The 23,493-nt window shown below is 43.8% G+C and overlaps 1 protein-coding gene across 10 annotated transcripts in view; it reads left to right on the top strand.

The window, feature by feature from the left end:
- The first annotated feature begins 627 nt into the window (after positions 1–627).
- Positions 628–23,493, top strand: part of LOC118399716 (ral GTPase-activating protein subunit beta-like) — a 59,392-nt gene continuing 36,526 nt past the window's right edge. For 3 of the 10 annotated variants that reach the window (XM_052473978.1, XM_052473979.1, XM_052473975.1), the window contains exons 1-12: positions 1,216–1,591; positions 9,217–9,430; positions 13,162–13,364; positions 14,254–14,423; positions 14,865–15,051; positions 15,308–15,439; positions 17,761–17,942; positions 18,338–18,385; positions 18,943–19,023; positions 19,361–19,417; positions 20,078–20,229; positions 20,434–20,650. In XM_052473978.1, coding sequence (XP_052329938.1) covers positions 9,254–9,430; positions 13,162–13,364; positions 14,254–14,423; positions 14,865–15,051; positions 15,308–15,439; positions 17,761–17,942; positions 18,338–18,385; positions 18,943–19,023; positions 19,361–19,417; positions 20,078–20,229; positions 20,434–20,650 — 1,606 coding nt within the window. In that variant the 5' untranslated portion in view covers positions 1,216–1,591; positions 9,217–9,253. Of the gene's footprint in view, positions 898–1,214; positions 1,592–9,216; positions 9,431–13,161; positions 13,365–14,253; positions 14,424–14,864; positions 15,052–15,307; positions 15,440–17,760; positions 17,943–18,337; positions 18,386–18,942; positions 19,024–19,360; positions 19,418–20,077; positions 20,230–20,433; positions 20,651–23,493 lie in introns of those variants that run through there. The other 7 variants (XM_052473984.1, XM_052473982.1, XM_052473983.1 and 4 more) reach the window with 5 other exon arrangements.

The raw sequence follows: 23,493 nt of genomic DNA, 5'->3' as shown, positions 1-23,493 counted from the left end.
AACATACAAAGTGAATATATTGCATTCTCTTGCATTACAAAGATGATGAAACAAAACATGGAGGAAAGAAAGCGCATGTTTTTTTCTTGTATTATCTTTTACCAGATCTAATGTGTTATATTCTCCTACATTAGTTTCACATTTCCACAAACTTCAAAGTGTTTCCTTTCAAATGGTATAGATAATATGCATATCCTTGCTTTGAGTCCTTAGCTACAGGCGTTAGATTTGGGTATGTCATTTTAGGCAAAAAAAAATTAAAACGGTCCGATCCATAAGAGGTTCCCATTGGTAGGATTGACGTGCTCATAGTTCTAATCAGGTCTAATCACCCAACATCAGTGCACAACGTCATTAATGCTCGTGGCTGAATGGAAGCAAGTCCCAGCAGAAATGTTCCAACATCTAGTGAAAAGACTTCCCAGAGGAGTGGAGGCTGTTATAGCAGCAAAGCGGGGACCAACTCCATATTAATGCCCATGATTTTGGAATGAGATGTTCTACTAGCAGGTCTCCACATACTTTTGGGCATGTAGCGTAGTTAAGCCATGGCACTTATATAGCTCTCGAGAACCCAAGGCCATACAACCATTGGGTTCTCGTTTGAACCATTGCCCACAGCGCAGCCAATGTGAAGGCTACAACTGTCCCGACGCTCTGTCTAACTGCAATATGGTCTTGGAATCCTATGAAAAAATACTTTCATATCACCACAAATTAATATGACAAATACAAAAGATCCACTTACTGTGCGCTGTTTTAACACATATTCCCACTGAGGTGTTTTGCACTGAACATTGACCTGAACTATGACACTTCCTGAGCTAACGGAAACTCGGGAGGGAACACAAAAAACCGCTCGCTGTGTTCTACGAAAAACCTCAGCGGACATCAATGGTAAAACAACTAACATTGAGATAATCTTATTTTATTTGTGAAGTTATTTTTTTCTTTATTTTTTGAGTTTTCAAGGATTCCAAGCTTTTCACAATTCTCTTATCTTTTCTAGCTCCCTTTCCTGTTTTTTTTCTAGCAAATGTTTCTCCTTTCCTCATATATTTTGTGTGCTTCCTTTCCTCATATGCTTTGTGTGTTTCATTTCCTTTCCTAATTCCCTAGTTTCTTTTCTTATTCGAGAGCATATTTCCTTATTTCACTTCTTAGATCCTTTTCATCGTGGACTGGTCAAATCCAATAGAGGGCGCATTTGAGCTGAATAATATTATGAACGGGTACATTTAAAGGGCGACACAGCTCATACTTAAACTGTTTTGAGAAACGTTATTAAACTGTCGATTCTACGATTCTTTATTTTTCTTGTGTAAAATATTGTGCACATTCTGAGAAGTATTTTTTATTATTCCAACAACCTTCCTTTCCCCCCCAGCTTTTTTTAAAGTCATGAGATGTGTGACCGACACAGTTCAGTGGTCAGGCTAGCCGTCAGCCGGATGACGTCGGTGCAAATGTAGCTATGCTTGTCACTGGATGTTGATTTACTTCAAATATGGTTCTGCTATATCCTCGTTTGCACTGTAAAGTTTGCTGAGAATACGGACGGTTGATATGACAGTCTGTCCCTCTGACACAGGTAAATAGCCAGCTGTCTTGTTTTCATTAACTTAGCTTAGCCAACTATCTAGCTAATGCGGCCTACAAAATAACAGTGAGACAAGGGAATCGAGTTCACACCGCTTCACACAACGTTAGCTTAGCTAGTTGGTTCAAACTTGCTTTCTTGTGTCTACGGGTTGTGACAGCGTACTAAGTTGCCTATACTAGCCAAGTTAGCCATGCATTCTGTGCAGTTTCGACTATGCTAGCTACATGCCATAAGTCATGCTTATTTTGTAAACCAACAAACGCGTTAATGTTCCATTACATGGAGACTTTCCAGCCTGAACCAGAGCTAGTTTGACCTGACCGTTTCTGTACTAGCCAGCCAGTTAGCTATCGTTAGTAGTTGAACAAAACAGCCAGTGTGTGTGGCTCGTTCTGAGACTGATTTCTCGAAGTTTATCATGTAGTTGTCAGGCTTTTAAAAATATTTATTTTTGTACATAGACAAAATCTAATTATTTCTAACTAGCTAGCCAACAACCTTGAGTCATAACACATTCTGTTGGCTAGTTAATGTTTTACTTACAACTAGTTAGTTTTCAGGCTGACCTGGCCAATAGCAAGCTATCTCTCAATGTAAATGTGCACTAAGTTATTGCTGTACATGTGCACTAAGTTATTGCTGTACATGTCTTCTATGCTTTTCAATAATACATTTTACTGCGTGATGAACTTTTACGGCTGTGCACCTGAACAGTGCGTGTATCCAGTCCACTCCTTGGCGCTTGCAAAGGTGTGTTAGTAGGCAGGGCAAATCCGTTTTAGTGTTGTTGTTGGTATATCATCAAAATAAATCCATCGCAGCACGTTTGACTGATTCGCCAGTTTTTTTTTTTAACCTAAATTTGTACAATGCTGTTGGAAACGAGATGGCAACTTTACAAGTAAAGTTTCTCTTTACAAGTGTTTTGGTGGTCATGGAAGACGTTTATTTAAAGCAAAGCAGTTACATATAGTCAACGTTAAATGTAGTAAAATAATTGGCCCTCGTTACTTTAATAGACTACTATATCAACCGTATTACTTTGGGTTGTGTGGCAGTTAGATCACAAAAATGTCTAAGCTATTGTTATTGCGTGTGAACTGAAAGAAGGAAGGCATAGGACAATACCATCTGTCACAAAATGAGAATTCAAAAGTAGGATTATGTGGACAAACACTTCATTATGTGGGTTTCAGATAAATAAATGCACGATTTACTTTTGTAAAACGTTCAGGGTAAATTAAGTTTTGATTTTAGTTGAACAATGATGTAGTGATAATAATGTTTTAGGTTATCTGTGGAGATGCTGGTGCATCTAGTGATGCCAGCTCTTTAAATGTATTTTTGTGGTAGGTGAAAAACTATGGGAGGATAGCTTCGTATGTAGACCTACTGAAAGCTATCAGTAGGTCTATCTAATAGACTGTTAGGCTAACAGGGATCACTAAAAAGTCAATTGTCTGAAGAAAATGTGGTGTACTTGCTAGCTTGTTTTAAAGGTTGTATGGTTTTTAAATAACTTATAGTAGTGGTAGAGTCTGCAGTAGTAATGGTAGTGACTCGCTGTAATTGAAAAAGTAGGTAGATGAAAATGTTGGTTGATAGAATAGGATAACCTGTGAAAGTTGGTTTGGTGTTTCATACTCGAAAGATTCAAGATTTACCATCCAACAATAATTGTATCATATGCAAATGTAGGCATATTTAAGTTGTTGTAATTTATAGTGCAGACCAGAGCTAGATCAAAGCTGGTATGAACCAGAGCTAGCAAGCTACAACCAGGACCAGAGCTAGTGCAGAGCCTTAGTTGTGTTGCTAGATCTTTGGGCCCTACAGTATGGACATGGTCAGTTGTTGTGGTCATTAGTTTTGTTGGTCAGTCGTTTTGGTAAGATGTTTCATTAGTTGTGGTAGTGGCCAGTCACTGTGGTTAGTAGTTTTGATAAGTAGGCTTTGTGATAAGTAGGCTTTGTGGTCATTAGTTGTGATTGTGATCATTAGTTGTGTGGTCAGTAGTTTTGATAAGTAGCTGTGCGGTTCATTAATTGTGATAAGTAGTTGTGTGGTTGTGGTCAGTACTGGTAGGTTGTGTTTTAGTAAGTAGTTGTGGTCAGTGTCTAAACTACAGTTGTTGCTATGAAGAAGTTGTCTCCCTCGGAGTCACCCTACCGCCCTGCAGTTGCCTTGGCAGGCATGCTTCCTCATGACTAAAGCCAGTGTGAGAAACATGCTAACAAACATTTGCTATAAATAAATACTGTAGTCTGACCCACAAAACCTGTTTTCTAGATTCATGATAGTGTTAGACAAAGCAAGGAAAGTGAACTTCAAAATGCGGTGTAGATTTATTGTAATTTGTGGTTGTTGGTCGCTAATGAATCTGCTATCTTCTGACACTGCATCTAATGAAAGCAGTTCATGGTTTACTAAAACTGCTCTAACTCTTAATTGGTAGAAGCTATTCATGTTTGGCTTTCTGATTTGGAAGGCATAGAAGTAGAAGAAGCTTCCATACACTAAGTTTGTCTGACTTTTTGGGGTAGTGGTCAACATGGCAGTTTGTGTGTGTGTGGGGGGGGAGACCCCCAGCTCTGCTAAAACCATTGACAACTACACGACATGGCCAAAATGTGGTCACCTGTTCGTTGAACATCTCATTCCAAAATCATGAGCATTATCATGGCGTTGCCCCCCACCCCCTGACTGCCAGATGGTGAAGCTTGATTCATCACCCCAGAGAATGCGTTTCCACTGCTACAGAGTCTTAATGGTGGCGAGCTTTACACCACACCAGCCAAAGCTTGACATTGCACATTGTGATCTTAGGCTTGTGTGTGTGCGGCTGCTTGGCCATGGAAACCCATTTCATGAAGCTCCAGACAAACATTTATTGTGCTGACATCAATTGATCATGTATTTTCAGGTATGTGAGGGCAGCCAGATCCATTTTGGCTTGCTTCATCAGAGGTTAGGCTTTTTGGAAAGAGCTAGACATTTATTTATTTTATTTAACCAGCTAGGCTAGTTGAGAACAAATTCTCACTTGCAACTGCGACCTGGCAGTTCGACACATACAACAACAGAGTTACACATGGAATAAACAAACATACAATCAATAATACAGTAGACAAATCTATATACAGCATGTGCAAATGAGGTAGGATAAGAGAGGTACGGCAATAAATAGGCCATGATGGAAAAGTAATTACAATATAGCAATTAAACACTGGAATGGTAGGATGGGCAGAAGATGAATGTGCAAGACATCATCCTGCTAAAGTTGTCACGGACTACTGTCATCACCACTATGAATGGCAAGCAAACCAACCAAGTTTTGGATATAGCCATCTAATTTCTGGCACGCAGTTGTCAATGGTTTTAGCGGAGCTGCGGGTCTCTTTGCCCCCTAGTAGGAAAATAGAATGCTCGGTACCTTATTGTGACATTTTATTGGTAACAAACTATTCCGTTCCGATTTCAGATTTGTATAAAAAGTTACAGAAAATGTTGATGCGGTTACTAAAACAACTAACGTTTTATTGGTACCAGATAATTCTGTTCAGATTTCAGATTTGAATAGAAGGGAAGTAGACCAAGATGTCATACCCTCTAACTTTTTGTCTAAGTTGTTGACAAAGTGGTCAAAGTTTCAGACTTGTGTCAAAAAATTGCATCTACAGTGAATAGAATGTTGGAAGTGATGTCACAATAGGGAGATTTAGAATGTTGAAAAAAGTCCCATGAACGTGGCTGAAGATGGACAATGTTTAATAGTTTAAAAAGTATATTTTAAAAAATGTATGTAAGCAACTCAATCCAGACCAGTCTACATGTTTAAGTGGCATTTCTATCTTAAATGCTGTAAGAGGAGTCGCGTTCCTAATAATAAAAATAATGCATTTGTCAAAGATTTAAATATTTATTCTTAAAACTTAAGTTGAAAATGACGCTGTCGCTGCTTCCTGTTGACAAGGCATTTTGAGTCAAGTGGTTCGCCAACATGGTAAGTGTAATGAAACAATTTTTTAGTTAATCCCTTCCTTCGATATTACGCTGAAATCAATAGAACAGGGGGCAGATGTTTGGGGAGTATCGCTGTTTAACACTTTTCAAAGGCCACACGGAAACTTAGAATAACCTATGCATGGTTGGTTAGCTGAGAACTTGTAGAAGGCTTATATTATCACGACTCAGGATATGCAGACACAGGAGGCGGATAGTACAGTTCTCAGATATTTATTGTAAACACGGGGCAGGCAAAGGGCTGGTAGAGGACAGGCAGGGGTTCATGATCAGGTCAGTCAGGCAGGTACAGAACTGCAGGCAGGCTCGGGGTCAGGGCAGGCAGGGGTTCATGATCAGGTCAGTCAGGCAGGTACAGGACAACAGGCAGGCTCGGGGTCAGGGCAGGCAGGGGTTCATGATCAGGTCAGTCAGGCAGGTACAGGACAACAGGCAGGCTCGGGGTCAGGGCAGGCAGAATAGTCAGAACTGGGAAAACAACTAGGAAACAGAACTTGAGAAAAAGGAAGACCGGAAAGCACGCTGGTAAGACCTGACAAGATGAACTGGCAACAGACAAACGGAGAACACGGGTATAAATAAAACGGGATATTGGGAAGATGGTCGACACCTGGAGGGGGGTCGAGACGAGCACAAAGACAGGTGAAACAGATCAGGGTGTGACATAAATACGTATTTTGGAATGTCCAATGTTGATTTCAAGAGGCTGCCATCACGGAAAAGGGAACAGACTACTTTTTCTGTTAACTTAAAATAATCACGCCGCGGCACTGGATCTCAACAGTGACAACGGTTGACTGCTGTTTTAAGTGTAAGTTTGACCGTCAAAATCCATGTATTGGTGTGTGGCCAGCAACTTTTTATAGAGCGAACACCCCGAATTGTCCGTGGTTCTAATTCCTGAGCATCCCAGAGTGTGTGACTAAATCAATGGTACAAAACCAAAGATATTTATCTATTTTAAGCAATCAATCTTACATGCTGACCAGACCGTCGCGTGCGTTGCAAAATAAATGAACACATACATGTTCAATCATTGCAACAACATTGTTCACCAGCGTCTGCATTGCCAGGCGCTGAAATAGAACTTGGTTCTATTTGTGACACTCGATGCGCTGCAAGTCATGCTTCTCCTCATTGTTTTTTTAGGAACATATACCCACGTGCCATCTCCTCATTGTTTTTTAGGAGCATATTCCCACATGGGTGATTGAAAGAAACTGAGGTCTACACTCCAGGCCAGTCGATTGTTGGTAATGCACCTTAAAGTTGGTTGCCAACCACCATATAAAGCCCAAAGATGAATAAGAAGAACCCTTATTATTAATTGTCGGAGTAGAGCACTTTGGGAAGGTCAGCTAAAATAACAACCCAATGTTTATATCCCAGGACAAATTAGCTAGCCTCAGCAAGCTAACTAGCTAGCTAAATTGCCATAAATGTTTAATGCTTTTTGACCTGTCCCCAAATTAATATAATTGGTTCAGAGTTTGTGTTGATATTTCAACCTGCGTGTCCTGATCGCGTCTGGTGTGGGGCCACAAAATCAACGCACGTGTGCGGTCTGGTCAGCATGTTATGTCATGATAACTATAAACTTTTATACTAACGTCAGCAATCTGAGGTAAAAAGCATGTGTGATTCCACTCCATTTTTATGGAGTAAGGTAGTAACACAAACTGTCCACATTTAAGGAAATTAGCACAATATACAATAACTGAATATGGCAAAATAATTTGGCATGTCAATTTAAGATGATAGTGTATTGCAACAACAATATAATTCTTTCTCATTATAACCATTTAGAGAGTTTTAAAAATGCTCTCAAACACAGTTTAACCGAGTGCTCTAGACTAGAGCGTATTGGCTGCACAGCCTGAATGTTTGATGTTCCTTGTATTAGTGGTCTGTACAGGATACACATGGTACCATCCAATAAAATGCTTACTCGCAGGTTCCTTCTCAACAATGCATTAATAGTAGATACGAATACAAACATAAAGTAAATGGCATAGTAGAATAGAATAAACATTTTCCCAGAAGCTTTTAACTAAATTTATAGTCACATTTTTATGTGTTTCGGGGATTGGAGGGCAAGTGTTTTATTATTATTGCTAAGTAATGCATAATGTAAGAGTCTGGTAGCAGCAGTTGTGGTGTGTGTGGATGAGTGTACTGTATATCTGCGTGAGTCCATGTGTGGAGAGTCAGTGCAGGTGGTCAGTCCAGTTCAAGTGTGATTTTGGCACTCAGTGAAGCCCTTTATGTCAGCATTTCATTCAGATCATTCTGGAAATAACAGGCCAAGGCTCTCTTCAGTTCAATATTAACTTGTTATATATCTAGCGCCTATGCAAAGCGTTAGTCTACTTCAAATGTGCCTTATCACACATAGTTCGCCTTTGACATATGTTGACTTTTCAAGCTCCATGAAAAGGTCATTCGGAAAGTATTCTGACCCCTTGACTTTTTCTACATTTTGTTCCAGCCTTTATTCTAAAATGGATTAGATCGGTTTTCCCCCTCAACCTACACACAATACCCCATAATGATAAAGTGAAAACAGGTTTTTTAATTTTTGTGAAACTTATGTACATTTTGTATAAGTATTCAGACCCTTTACTCAGTACTTTGTTGAAGCACCCTTAGCAGAGACTCTAGCCTCAAGTCTTCTTGGGTATGATGCTACAAGCTTGGCACACCAGTATTTGGGGAGTTTCTCACATTCTTCTCTGCAGATCCTCTCAAGCTCTGTCAGATTGGATGGGGAGCGTTGCTGCACAGCTATTTTCAGGTCACTTCAGAGATGTTCGATTGGGTTCAAGTCCAGGCTCTGGCTGGGCCACTCAAGAACATTCAGAGACTTTTCCTGAAGCCACTTCTGCGTTGTCTTGTCTGTGTGCTTAGGGTTGTTGTTCTGTTGGCGGGTGAACCATCGCCCCTGTCTGAGGTCCTGAGCACTCTGGAGCAGGTTTTCATCAAGGATCTTTCTGTACTTTGCTTTGTTCCTCTTTCCCTCCATCCTTACGAGTCTCCCAGTCCCTGCTGCTGAAAACCATCCCCACAGCATGACGCTGCCACCACCATGCTTCACCGTAGGGATGGTGCCAGGTTTCCTCCAGACGTTACGCTTGGCATTCAGGCCATGGAGTTCAATTCTTGTTTCATCAGACCAGAGAATCTTGTTTCTCATGGTCTGGGAGTCTTAAGGTGCCTTTTTGGCAAACTCCAAGTGGGCTGTCATGTGCCTTTTACTTTCTGAATGCACTGTATGCCCACCCATGTGAAATCCATAGATTAGGGCTTAATGAATCTATTTCAATTGACTGATTACCTTATGAACTGTAACTCAGTCAAATCTTTGGAATAGTTGCATGTTGCATTTTTATATTTTGTTCAGTATATGCAATGGTTATGGATGTTTTATTAAAGTTACAAACAGCTACAACCAAGTCTGCTTCAGGCTGGAGCCATCAGTCCACTCTGTAGTTATTCTGACTCCACCCATCAGTCCACTCTGTAGTTATTCTGACTCCACACATCAGTCCACTCTGTAGTTATTCTGACTCCACCCCTCTCTGTATACACAGGTAGCAATCGGACCCAGTAGAAGCGAACGCCATCACCATGTACTCGGAGTGGAGGTCTCTGCACCTGGTGGTGCAGAGCGACCAGGGCCACCTGAGTGTCCTTCACTCGTACCCTCCGGCAGTTGGGCGCGATGTGGCCAATGCAGTGGTTAAACCCCTGGGGGTGACCCTGGGCACTCCGTCCACTGACAGCCTGCTCAAGACCGACAAAGAGGTAGGTAAAACAGCACAGGTGTTTTGGCAGAGCTGAATCGGATCGGTGTAACTAAGCCATAAGGGTGAAAACTTAGTTTCAAGTTTTAATGTCTCATGCGTGCAAAAGTACAGTGAAATGCCTTTGTTACAAACTCAAAACCCAGCAATGCAATAATCAATATCAATGTGTATGAAGGACACATTAAGTAAGCATACTATATACAGGGTCAGTTCCAATACCATATTAACAATGTGTAGGGATACTGGAGTGATGGATGTAGATATGTGTAGGGGTAAGCATACTATATACAGGGTCAGTTTCAATACCATATTAACAATGTGCAGGGATACTGAAGTTATGGAGGTAGATATGTATAGGTGTAAAGTGACTAGGCAATCAGGATATAAGATAAACAGAGTAGCAGCAGCTTGTATGTGAGTGGGTGTGTGTAGAGTCACTATAAATGTAGGTGCATGTTGTGTCTGTGTGAGTGTGTAGGGCCCTGTGAGTGTGCGTAGAGATAAAAATGTCAATTAGGATACAAGATTGATTCAGGTAATCTGTGTAGCTATTTTGTTAGCTCTTTATCAGTGTTATTGCTTGGGGATGGAAGCTGTTCAAGAGCCTGTTGGTGCCAGACTTGATGCACCGGTACCGCTTGCCTTGCGGAAGCAGACGGAATAGTCTGATTTGAGTGGTTAAGTCTAATGATTTTCCAGGCCTTCCTACCACACCACCTGATATAGATGTCCTGGATGGCAGGGAGCTCGGCCCCAGTAATGTACTGGTTTGTCCCCACCACACTCGGGCACCATGCGATCAAAGACTGTGCTATTGCCGCACTAGACATTGATGCAGCCAGTCAATATGCTCTCAATGGTGCAGCTGTAGAACCTTTTAAAGATTTGAGGCCCCATGCCAAACTTTTTCAACCTCCTGAGGGGGGAGAAGAGGCACTGTCATGCCTTCTTCACCACTGTGCTCGTGTTTGGACCATTTGAATTACTTCAGTGATTTGGACACCGAGGAATGTGGATTTGTTTCCTGTAGTCCATGATCAGCTCCTTGGTCTTACTGATGTTGAGAGAGAGGTTGTTGTTCTAGCACCACCATGCTCCTCCCTGTAGGCTGAGATTTGACTTGACGTGGCCCAAGTGTTGCGGTGTTTACATTCAAGGGAAATGGAAAGTCAAGTTAGAATACCAATGACTTTCTAAGGTAGTATATGTTTTGCTGTAAGTATGGTGATGGTATTGTCAAGGTCCACTTCATTCATTATTCTATTGAAAAGTAAACGTTTCTTCCCTCTTTAGCGCCAAGTTCCTCTGACATTGTTTTTGAGGAAATAGGCAGAACATAAGCTACATGACCCTTACACGCCCTTGATGGGCTAGGCTTTTTCTGTCCCTTATTTTTACAAAACCAAGGAGGCTGAATGGTCACCTGCACATTAGAAACTACCTCCTGGTGAATGGAAACTGTTTCTCTTTTCTTTTTTTCTTCTGTTTATAACTGCACACTTGACTGAAACACCCCCTCCCCTACATTCCATTGTGTTTTCAAATCTATTCTCTCTCTGATTTGTTGCTGGGTGAAAAATAGTCTTTGGCTTTTGTCCCCATTTTTTTTTTTGGTCTGTACTGCTCACTTCCTCCTCATGTTAGCCTTGTAGCTCGGACAGCCCCAGGTCTCTGGGCTCGCCTGATAACATTGAGAGGATTTCCTGTGTGTCCCCCTGGGGCATTCAACCTCTGCAACTTTATTGACTGTTTCTTCACCCCAGACTACGGCTCCTTGAGCCAGTCCCTGTCCCAGTAGCCATTTAGATAAGGCTTGATTGTAATAGGGCCAGGCGAAGGAAAAATGTAAGCCGCCTGCCAAATAATGTACGCATGCCCTTACTAAGTGCCCCCTTGTCATTCCTCCTTGTTTTAGTTTGCCTGATAATTCTCTTAACATAGCACTGGGCTCTGTGAGTGCAACTCACACAGTAATGGCCTATAGGGATTGTGTTTTGTACAACAATCCCATTTTTGAGATGGTAGTATTTTAGGATACTACTGTATTTGGTACATAAATTGATAGTTCACATAGCGTGGTGGAACCAGCCAAATAGCTGTGTTCACCTTCCTGTTTTGACATGTGACGTGATATTGAATGGTGAACACAGCAAGGCTGGTGTCAGGAAAATAACCTCACACTTAACGTCAACAAAACTAAGGAGATGATTGTGGACATCAGGAAACAGCAGAGGGAACACCCCCCTATCCACATTGATGGAACAGTAGTGGAGAGGGTAGTAAGTTTTAAGTTCCTCGGCGTACACATCACAGACAAACTGAATTGGTCCACCCACACAGACAGCATCGTGAAGAAGGCGCAGCAGCGCCTCTTCAACCTCAGGAGGCTGAAGAAATTCGGCTTGTCACCAAAAGCACTCACAAACTTCTACAGAAGCACAATCGAGAGCATCCTGTCGGGCTGTATCGCCACCTGGTACGGCAACTGCTCCGCCCACAACCGTAATGCTCTCCAGAGGGTAGTGAGGTCTGCACAACGCATCACCGGGGGCAAACTACCTGCCCTCCAGGACACCTACACCACCCGATGTCACAGGAAGGCCATGAAGATCATCAAGGACAACAACCACCCGAGCCGCTGCCTGTTCACCCCGCTATCATCCAGAAGGCGAGGTCAGTACAGGTGCATCAAAGCTGGGACCGAGAGACTGAAAAACAGCTTCTATCTCAAGGCCATCAGACTGTTAAACAGCCACCACTAACATTGAGTGGCTGCTGCCAACACACTGACTCAACTCCAGCCACTTTAATAATGGGAATTGATGGGAAATGATGTAAAATATATCACTAGCCACTTTAAACAATGCTACCTAATATAATGTTTACATACCCTACATTATTCATCTCATATGTATATGTATATACTGTACTCTATATCATCTACTGCATCCTTATGTAATACATGTATCACTAGCCACTTTAACTATGCCACTTTGTTTACATACTCATCTCATATGTATATACTGTACTCGATACCATCTACTGTATCTTGCCTATGCCGCTCTGTACCATCACTCACTCATATATCTTTATGTACATATTCTTATCCCCTTACACTTGTGTCTATAAGGTAGTAGTTTTGGAATTGTTAGCTAGATTACTTGTTGGTTATTACTGCATTGTCGGAACTAGAAGCACAAGCATTTCGCTACACTCGCATTAACATCTGCTAACCATGTGTATGTGACAAATAAAATTAGATTTGATTTGGCTGGTTCCACCAGGCTCTACTTCACCTACCTTTCAAAGTTAGATGACCCATCCCTTTACCCATGTGTTTGAAATGATTTCATTTCACAACAATCATCATAATTAGGCCTAAACACTTTTCTTTTAAACTCAATGCACAAATAGGCCATCTTTATTTTGATTCACTTTCAAGTGATAAAACATTCCACCTTGTCCCCATGTATTCAGCAATCACTGACATCTGACTGTCCCCGTGTATTCAGCAATCACTGACATCTGACTGTCCCCGTGTATTCAGCAATCACTGACATCTGACTGTCCCCGTGTATTCAGCAATCACTGACATCTGACTGTCCCCGTGTATTCAGCAATCACTGACATCTGACTGTCCCCGTGTATTCAGCAATCACTGACATCTGACGGTCCAGCTTGTCCCCGTGTATCCACCTTTTTCTAACAACAGTTCTCTGTGATTGACAGGTGAAGTGGACGATGGAGGTGCTGTGCTACGGCCTGACTCTGCCTCTGGACGGGGACACGGTCAAGCTGTGCGTGGACGTCTACACGGACTGGATCATGGCGCTGATCACTCCTCGCGAATCCATCCCCCAGCCCATCGTCAAGGAGCCCAACCTCTACGTGCAGACCATCCTCAAACACCTCTACAACCTCTTCATGCCCAGGTACAAGCTGTGTGTCTGTTGTCTACTTCTATTTAGCTGCTAACTGTCTACGCTCTAGCTACCCGCTAACTGTCTGTCTCCACTCTAGCTGTGTCTCCACTCTAGCTGTGTGTCTACGCTCTAGCTACCTGCTAACTGTCTGTCTCCACTCTAGCTGTGTCTCCACTCTAGCTGTGTGTCTACGCTCTAGCTACCCGCTAACTGTCTGTCTCCACTCTAGCTGTGTCTCCACTCTAGCTGTGTCTCCACTCTAGCTGTGTGTCTACGCTCTAGCTACCTGCTAACTGTCTGTCTCCACTCTAGCTGTGTCTCCACTCTAGCTGTGTCTCCGCTCTAGCTACCCGCTAACTGTGTGTCTCCGCTCTAGCTGTGTCTCCGCTCTAGCTGTGTCTCCGCTCTAGCTGTGTCTCCGCTCTAGCTGTGTCTCCGCTCTAGCTGTGTCTCCGCTCTAGCTGTGTCTCCGCTCTAGCTGTGTCTCCACTCTAGCTGTGTCTCCACTCTAGCTGTGTGTCTACGCTCTAGCTACCCGCTAACTGTCTGTCTCCACTCTAGCTGTGTCTCCGCTCTAGCTGTGTCTCCGCTCTAGCTGTGTCTCCGCTCTAGCTGTGGCTCCGCTCTAGCTAGCCGCTAACTATGGGGTATCTTATGTAATGTTCTACATTACAACGTCTTGACCTTAAGGCTCCAACCTCTAAGTTGTAGTACATTGCTTATGCAAAATGGTAATTCTAAATAGGGACAGATACCCTCCATTAGTTCAGCAAAGCAAACTGCAAGGCTTGGAGAGAACGGGAGTATGGAAGAGGGAATGGTCATTGAAGTGTATATTACAGACTTCTCTTTATAAAAGTGGTCTTTAACTCACACTATTCCCTCCCTCCTCTCTCAGGCCGGAGCACTACAGCCCCATGCACTTCCGCTTGTGCCAACAGGTGCTGACGGCAGTGTTGAAGCTGGCCAGGGAGTCGGGCAGCGGCATGGCCCGCGAGACCTGGGAGGTGTTGCTGCTCTTCCTGCTGCGCATCAATGACACTCTGCTAGCCCCGCCCACTGTTGGAGGTCAGTCCATCAGAACAGATGCAATTAGGCTGCCTTTACACAGGCAGCACAATTCTGATCTTTTGCCCAGTTATCGTCAACATCTGATCTGATTGGTCAGAAGACCAATTAGTGGAAAGGCAGCCATTGATACTTTTCGTGGTGTCATGAGGAACTTCTCAAATCCATTAAGTTAAATTTCTACTTGGTCTTCCATTGATATCAATGCATAACTAATAGGTAGATGTTAGGATTTGTCCCATAATGATTTTGGCTTTGACTAACATTTGATTTTGACTTTGTTGCTAACATGACTATTTAGTTCCAAATGAAGACTCGTTGTTCATTCTCATATGCTATTTTATGCACCCAGAACACCTATACATTTTGGATGATGAGTATTCACCCATTCTTCCTATTCAAAGTTACTAACCCCTGGTCCCCATCCCCCATCTCTCTCAGGTGGGATTGCGGAGAAGCTGGCTGAGAAGCTGATCAGCGTTCTGTTTGAGGTGTGGTTCATGGCCTGCACACGTTGCTTCCCCACACCGCCCTACTGGAAGACTGCCAGGGAGATGCTGGCCAACTGGAGGCACCACCCGCCCGTGGTGGAGCAGTGGAGCAAGGTCATCGCTGCTCTCACTTCCAGGTAGCCAACCCTGTGTTTGCAGGCTTTTGTTTAAGCGCAGCGCTCAAACACATATGGGTCCCGTTCAGTAGGACGTAACGTTTTGAAGTAAATGTGAGTGCTCAAGTTCAGGTAGGACAAACTAGTTGGATTACAGGCAGGAGTCATTTTCTCTCAGCAGTCAATTCTAGATATTAAATGTTTGTTAATGTTCAGATAAGAAATGAATGAAATGGAAGGTGTAAATGTGTAACGTAAATGTTCTGTTTTGGTACAGACTGTTACGGTTCACCTACGGTCCGTCCTTCCCTCCGTTCAAAGTCCTAGAGGAGGACGCCAACCTCATCCCTATTGAGATGGACAACGACTGTGTGGCTCAGACCTGGTTCCGCTTTCTGCACATGCTGAGGTGAGTTCCACACAGCTAGCTCTCTGTGTCTGTATCACAGAATGGGAGTTATTACTGTTGCACCTGGACTGGATTCAGTATAAATACTCCCCGATGACCTCATTTTACTATAATAAAATAATACTGGAATGACTTTTGGATCATCATCTGAGAAGGATCACACTGTTTGTTCTCTTTTGGTGAAGAACGTCAAACATCACATTTTATGTCACATGCGCTGAATACAACAGCTGTAGAGACCTTACAGTGAAATGCTTACTTACAGGCTCTAACCAACAATGCAGTTTTAAGAAAATACCTATAATTTATTTTTATTTAAAGTAAATGATAAGAATAACAAATTATTACCTGATCATACTGGATGGACCTCACACTTTATTTTATTTTTATCCAAAGGTAGAAGAAAATGATTTTAGACTGCACCCCCAGATGATCTAAGAAATTGATCTGGGAAAATATTGTAGTGAATAATCTATTAGGCTACATCAATTTAACTGTTACATTTACATTACATTTACATTTAAGTCATTTAGCAGACGCTCTTATCCAGAGCGACTTACAAATTGGTGCATTCACCTTATGAAATCCAGTGGAACAGCCACTTTACAATAGTGCATCTAAATCTTTTAAGGGGGTGAGAAGGATTACTTTATCCTATCCTAGGTATTCCTTAAAGAGGTGGGGTTTCAGGTGTCTCCGGAAGGTGGTGATTGACTCCGCTGTCCTGGCGTCATGAGGGAGTGTGTTCCACCATTGGGGAGCCAGAGCAGCGAACAGTTTTGACTGGGCTGAGCGGGAACTGTACTTCCTCAGTGGTAGGGAGGCGAGCAGGCCAGAGGTGGATGAACGCAGTGCCCTTGTTTGGGTGTAGGGCCTGATCAGAGCCTGGAGGTACTGAGGTGCCGTTCCCCTCACAGCTCCGTAGGCAAGCACCATGGTCTTGTAGCGGATGCGAGCTTCAACTGGAAGCCAGTGGAGAGAGCGGAGGAGCGGGGTGATGTGAGAGAACTTGGGAAGGTTGAACACCAGACGGGCTGCGGCGTTCTGGATGAGTTGTAGGGGTTTAATGGCACAGGCAGGGAGCCCAGCCAACAGCGAGTTGCAGTAATCCAGACGGGAGATGACAAGTGCCTGGATTAGGACCTGCGCCGCTTCCTGTGTGAGGCAGGGTCGTACTCTGCGGATGTTGTAGAGCATGAACCTACAGGAACGGGCCACCGCCTTGATGTTAGTTGAGAACGACAGGGTGTTGTCCAGGATCACGCCAAGGTTCTTAGCGCTCTGGGAGGAGGACACAATGGAGTTGTCAACCGTGATGGCGAGATCATGGAACGGGCAGTCCTTCCCCGGGAGGAAGAGCAGCTCCGTCTTGCCGAGGTTCAGCTTGAGGTGGTGATCCGTCATCCACACTGATATGTCTGCCAGACATGCAGAGATGCGATTCGCCACCTGGTCCTCAGAAGGGGGAAAGGAGAAGATTAATTGTGTGTCGTCTGCATAGCAATGATAGGAGAGACCATGTGAGGTTATAACAGAGCCAAGTGACTTGGTGTATAGCGAGAATAAGAGAGGGCCTAGAACAGAGCCCTGGGGGACACCAGTGGTGAGAGCGCGTGGTGAGGAGACAGATTCTCGCCACGCCACCTGGTAGGAGCGACCTGTCAGGTAGGACGCAATCCAAGCGTGGGCCGCGCCGGAGATGCCCAACTCGGAGAGGGTGGAGAGGAGGATCTGATGGTTCACAGTATCGAAGGCAGCCGATAGGTCTAGAAGGATGAGAGCAGAGGAGAGAGAGTTAGCTTTAGCAGTGCGGAGCGCCTCCGTGATACAGAGAAGAGCAGTCTCAGTTGAATGACTAGTCTTGAAACCTGACTGATTTGGATCAAGAAGGTCATTCTGAGAGAGAAAAAATGTTACGCCCCTGAAAACAGGGGAGAAATAATCACGAGAGTGATACGGTGTTGTATTCTCAAGTCAACATTTAGTTCAAACATTTCACAAAAGTAACACATTACATAACAGAAAACTCATTATACAAATAACACAGCAAAATATCTTATTAACAACACGCATGTTCATTCACAATCGACATAAAATGGCAGCTACTCTCAGTACGACGCTATCCTTCACTTCAACCGAGCAGGGCTAATATTACTCTCTTCAAACTTAACTCTAACTTCCTCAAGACGTTACTAAAACACACCTTAAACACTCTTGACTGTTACGCTCTCGTGGCTGGGTTGTGGAGAGAAATAACATGCTCAGGACCCATTTTTGTACCCCAAAGTTAAAAGTCCCCCCTCCTGCTCCTTCTCTTGCAGTAACCCGGTGGATCTCAGCAGCCCTTTGACGGTCAGCTCCACGCCAAAATTCCAGGAGCAGCTGCTGGGGGTGACCGGCGTGCCCCAGGAGGTGATCCAGCATCACCCCTGCCTCAAGCAGCTGCCCCAGATCTTTTTCAGGGCCATGAGGGGGATCAGTTGCCTGGTGGATGCCTTCCTGGGTAAGACTACCTCATCTCACCTTAGCGGTGCTTTTTCTTCATACTGTTACATTTGACTTTGGCAAATAATGTACTGTAGATCTGGGCCCATATTCACAAAGCGTCTCAGAGTAGGAGTGCTAATCTAGGATCAGGTTTTCCCTTATATATCATAATAAGATGACATCGTCAGGGGGGCTGTTTCCAGATCAGCATTCCTTACTCCGAGACGATTTCTGAATATGGGTCCTTAAAAATTGTATAGGTGTGATAGTAGTTCCATCTTGTTCGCTGACAGGCTAGCTGGAGATTTTGCTATATTTCTTCCACCGATCCAGTCCCTTCAGATCAAGTTGTCATGTTATTGCTGGAGCACTTCTAACCAAGAGATCATGTACATACTTCCTCCCCTCTAGGTATCGGGGTCGCAAAGAGAGAGATTCGAGAGAAACTGCCCTCTTATGGTACTTAATAAACTGCGTCTTTGTCATTCAAATGAAGGGTGGAAGGGCTCTGATTTTGTTGACGTTGATCATGGAAAGATGTCATTTGACTTAGTAACACCTTGATTTTATGACCAGCAACGACTAAAGGGGTTTGTAAATGGGTTGACCCACCACCTTGTCCTATCTTTTTTTACCTGCTTTTCTACAAGAACCAGCCATTTTCAATTGAAAAGAGCTTTTTATTGTAATTTCTCTACTGCCTTGTGCCCATTGTGCTACACCAGGGCTCTCCAACCCTGTTCCTGGAGAGCTACCGTCCTGTAGGTTTTCATTCCAACCCTTACCAGGAGGGTAACTCTCCAGGAACATGGTTGGACTGCCCTGGTCTACACCTCCCAACAGTCTTAGACTTCAACCATGTTTGTACTTCTGAAATCATGCAGACCTCTCTGCATTTTGGCCCTATGAGCGATAATTTGGCCCAACAACTAAACCTACATTTTGTGTTTCAGCTTTTTTGTCATTTTCCTGTTCTTTAAAAAAAAATATTGTTCTAGTTTCTTCTTCTTCCCCAGAAACAGCACTAGTGTCTCTCTCCCCGTCAGGAGTGACAGTTTCTCCTAGGAGCAATATACGTGACAGACTTCCCTCTCTAGGTACACTACTAAACCGGACCTAACCCAATCAAATACAATCATTAACATTGCACAAGGGTATATTTACATAACAAACAGGATTTCCTATAACGGTGTTTGGGCATAAGACAAAAAGGTGCCACACTTCCCATCATGAAAAACAACATACTCGTAGACATCTATGAAGGAAAAAAACATTCACTGTTTCAGAATAAGAAACTGCCAAAGTTGTTTTTGATTCTTCATTTCGATCGATGGCCGTGTCCACTTGCCAAAAAGAACAGGTGAATGTTGTCATGGTTGGTTGGTCGACATTCTGATATTCCAGACTGTACTTTGACCACTTTCTTTCCCTCAGGTGCCGCCGTGTCTAGGAACAATTTCCGAGAAAGGCTTCATTCGATTCCCTCCTATGGTACTCTGTAGTTGTCTGCTCCCAAACAATCATAAAGGGAGCTGAATACATTTTGATGGATTTGCTGGGGTTGGCAAAAACTGATTTGTGTGGTGAAAGTAGCTGGTGCATGCACTTAAAGGGACTGTTTCAATCAAACCTGCTCGTATCGTTCCTTATCAACCACAAAATAGATTTGATCAACTTTGAAACTTATAATCGAGATAATTGGTTGGGAAAAGGGTTGTCCTCTTCCATGGCCTGTTTGGAGAGACATTGTGTGTGTGTGTGTGTGGCAGCATCACCATGGCAAGTTGCTTCAAGACTTGTTTAAAAAAAAAACATCCTTGGGGTTTTCTCTTAAAATATGTGTACACTTATTTCTATGTATTTTTTTTGTTAATTGTTCCTTATCTGTGGTGAGTATCCCCCTGCAAAGAAGACATATCCACATCACATGGCTTGTGCCTTTTGATCTGGTATCCTTTTCTCTTGTGGAGGAAGGGTGAACCTCAAAGATGATGAGCTGCCATTGTTGACGTTACTAACATCCTCCCTGATCCGAGTGGCGCTTGTAACCAAAATATGGGTGGAGGGGAAATGGGACTCCATTGGTCCTCGCTGTTTTCACCTGAAACACCAGAATGTCCTCTGATGTCCTCCGCTCTCTTTCTCCCTCAGGTATCTCCCGCCCCCGGTCGGACAGTGCCCCACCCACCCCTGTCAACAGACTGAGCGTACCGCCGCCTCCCACCTCCACCAACACCACGCCCCCTCACAGCCGCCGCAACAAACCCACGGGGGTCATCAAGACGGCCAGTAAAACCTCCACAGTAAGTTCCTACACCAGAGTTGTTTTTTCCGCAGATGGCCCATTTGTATCAGAGTAAAATGGGAGAAATACAGCATCCCTTTGCCAAATAAACCTCAGACAATCATAGGAATAAATATTAATGTCCCGGAATATTCATATTCTTACTATGCCCATTTGACAGTTAATTCATTCCTGGTTATCCCCTACCCTCCTACCCATCCAGGCGAGCATGACTCACCAACCCAAAGTGTCCTACCAGCCGTCCTCCACCTCTCCCTTGTCCAGCCCCAACCTGACCAGCTCTGAGCCCCGGCCGCTGCCCGCCCCCACCAGGCCCAAGGTCAACAGTGTCCTCAATCTGTTTGGCCAGTGGCTGTTTGACGCCGCGCTGGTGCACTGCAAGCTCCACACGGGCCTGAGCCGAGACAACAGCTTGACTGGTAAGGTCAGGGTCGGATGTTAAGTGTCAAAAACTGGTTTGACTTGTATTGTTTGCGTCTCAATAGTCTAAACTTGCTTCCGCTCTCCTTTATCGTCTCCTCTTATTTAGCTGTGAAAAACAGCCCAGGGATGTTGAGAAACATTATCATAGAGATATAATATCTAGAACAATTCCTACTACACTGGCTCTGATGCCGTCGGATGTGGCAGAGCTTGCAAACTATTACGGACTACAAAGGGAAACCCTGCTGCGAGCTGCCCAGTGACGCGAGCCTACCAGACGAGTTAAATACCTTTTTATGCTCGCTTCGAGGCAAGCAACACTGAAGCATGCATGAGAGCACCAGCTGTTCCAGACGACTGATCACGCTCTCAGTCAATATTCGCAAGGCTACGGGGCCAGACAGATTGCCAGGGCATGTACTCGGGGCATGCGCGGACCAACTGACAAGTGTCTTCACTGACATTTTCAATGTCTCCCTGACCGAATCTGTAATACCCACGTTTCAAGCAGACCACCATAGTCCCTGTGACCAAGAATGCGAAAGTAACCTGCCTAAATGACTACCGCCATGAAGTGCTTTGAAAGGCTGGTCATGCCTCACATCAACGTCATCATCCTAGACCCACTCCAATTTGCATACCACCCCAACAGATCCACAGATGACACAATCTCAATTGCACTCCACACTGCCGTTTTCCACCTGGCCATTCTCACCTATGTGAGAATGCTGGTCATTGCTTACAGCTCTGCGTTCAACACCATAGTGCCCTCAAAGCTCATCACTAAGCTAAGGACTCTGGGATTAAACGCTTCCCTCTGCAACTGGATCCTGGACTTCCTGACGGGCCGCCCCCAGGTGGTAAGGGTAGGCAACAACACATCTGCCTCGCTAATCCTCAACACCAGGTTCCCTCGGGCACGTGCTTAGTTCCCTTCTGTACTTCCTGTTCACCCACGACTGCGTGGCCTAACATGACTCCAACACCATCAAGTTTGCTGACGACACAACGGTGGTAGGCCTGATCACCGACAATGATGAGACAACCTATAGGGTGCCAGGACCACAACCTATCCCTCAGTGTTCTCAAGACAAATGAGATGATTGTGGACTACAGAAAAAAGTAGGCCGAACAGGCCCCCATTTAACATAGACGGGGCTGTAGTGGATCGTGTCGAGAGTTTCAAGTTCTTTAGTGTCCATCACCAACAAACTATCATGGTCCAAACACACCAAGACAGTCGTAAAGGGCACGACAACACCTTTTCCCCCTCAGGAGACTGAAAATATTTAGTTTGGGTCCTCAGATCATCAAAAAGTACAGCTGCACCATCGAGAGCATCCTGACCGGCTGCTACACTGGCTGGTATGGCAACTGCTCGGCATCCGACCATAAGGCGCTAGAGAGGGTAGTGCGTACGGCCCACTGGGGCCAAGCTTCCTGTCATCCAGGGTCGAAATACCAGCCGTGTAAGAGGAAGACCCAAAAAATTGTCAGACTCCAGTCACCCAAGTCATAGACTGTTCTCTCTGCTACTGCACGGCAAGCGGTACCGGAGTCCCAAGTCTAGGTCCAAGGGGCTCCTTAACAGCTTCTACCATGACGCTATAAGACTCCTGAACAATTAATCAAATGGCCAACCGGCCTGTCAAGGCAAGTGGTGATTACTTTAAATATAAAATATATATTTAGAATAATAGCAGTGATTTATTTCAGCTTTTATTTCTTTCATCACATTCCCAGTGGGTCAGAAGTTTACATACTAATTGAGTGTGTTTGGTAGCATTGCCTTTACATTTATAAACTTGAGTCAAACGTTTTGAGTAGCTTTCCTAAGTGTCAACTTAGTGTATGTAAACTTCTGACCCACTGGAATTGTGATCCAGTGAATTATAAGTGACATAATCTATCTGTAAACAATCGTTGGAAAAATTACTTATGTCATACACAAAGTAGATGTCCTAACTGACTTGCCAAAACTATAGTTTGTTAACAAGAAATTTGTGGAGTGGTTGAAAAACAAGTTTTAATGACTCCAACCTAAGTGTATGTAAACTTACAACTGTAGTGCACTACTTTTGATCAGGGCCCATAGCACTTTTTATAGAGTGCCTTTAAAATGAAAGCTCTACAGTCAGGATAAATTTCCACCCGGCACAGCCAGAAGAGGACTGTCCAACCCTCATAGCCTGGTTCCTCTCTAGGTTTCTTCCTAGGTAGTTTTTCATAGCTACCGTGCTTCTACACCTGCATTGCTTGCTGTTTGGGGTTTTTGGCTGGGTTTCTGTACAGCACTTTGATATATCAGCTAATGTAGAAGGGCTGTATAAATAAATTTGATTTAAAGTAAGTAAAAATGGTCTTTATAGTAAATATCCTCTTTACCATTCCATTAGCTCAACGTTTGAAAACATTTCTCAGCTCATCGCGATCTTAGAGGCATCTTTCAGGGGTTTTCTGGATCAAAAAAGGGTTTAGGTTGTGTTGGTGGGGCAATGGGCGCAGTCAGGCCGTCAGCGTAGCTGAATTTGAGAGTTTATTGTCGTTTTTAAGTTTACACTGAATTTTTCCTTCCTTGAAATGTACTTATAGATGTTTTTTGTTTTTTTTACACAGTTTGTACTGAGGCGTCCTGTAAAATCACTTAGGAGGCCTGCCCAAGGTTTTCTATTTCAATCAAATCTCTGTCTTTGGAGAATGACCCCTGCCTTTTGAAATGTATTTTACATTTTAAAGCAGCTACTTTTTATAACCACTTATTGTAAGTGGCGTCTGCTTTTGACCTTTGACCTAACACTTCTTCTCTGTCCTCTCTCGCTCTCCTCTTTCTAATTCCACC

The sequence above is a fragment of the Oncorhynchus keta genome, chromosome 21 (genome assembly GCF_023373465.1).
Source record: "Oncorhynchus keta strain PuntledgeMale-10-30-2019 chromosome 21, Oket_V2, whole genome shotgun sequence".
Classification (NCBI taxonomy): Eukaryota; Metazoa; Chordata; class Actinopteri; order Salmoniformes; family Salmonidae; genus Oncorhynchus; species Oncorhynchus keta.
Note: the sequence above shows the minus strand (reverse complement) of the source record. Positions and strands in the feature narration are given on the sequence as shown.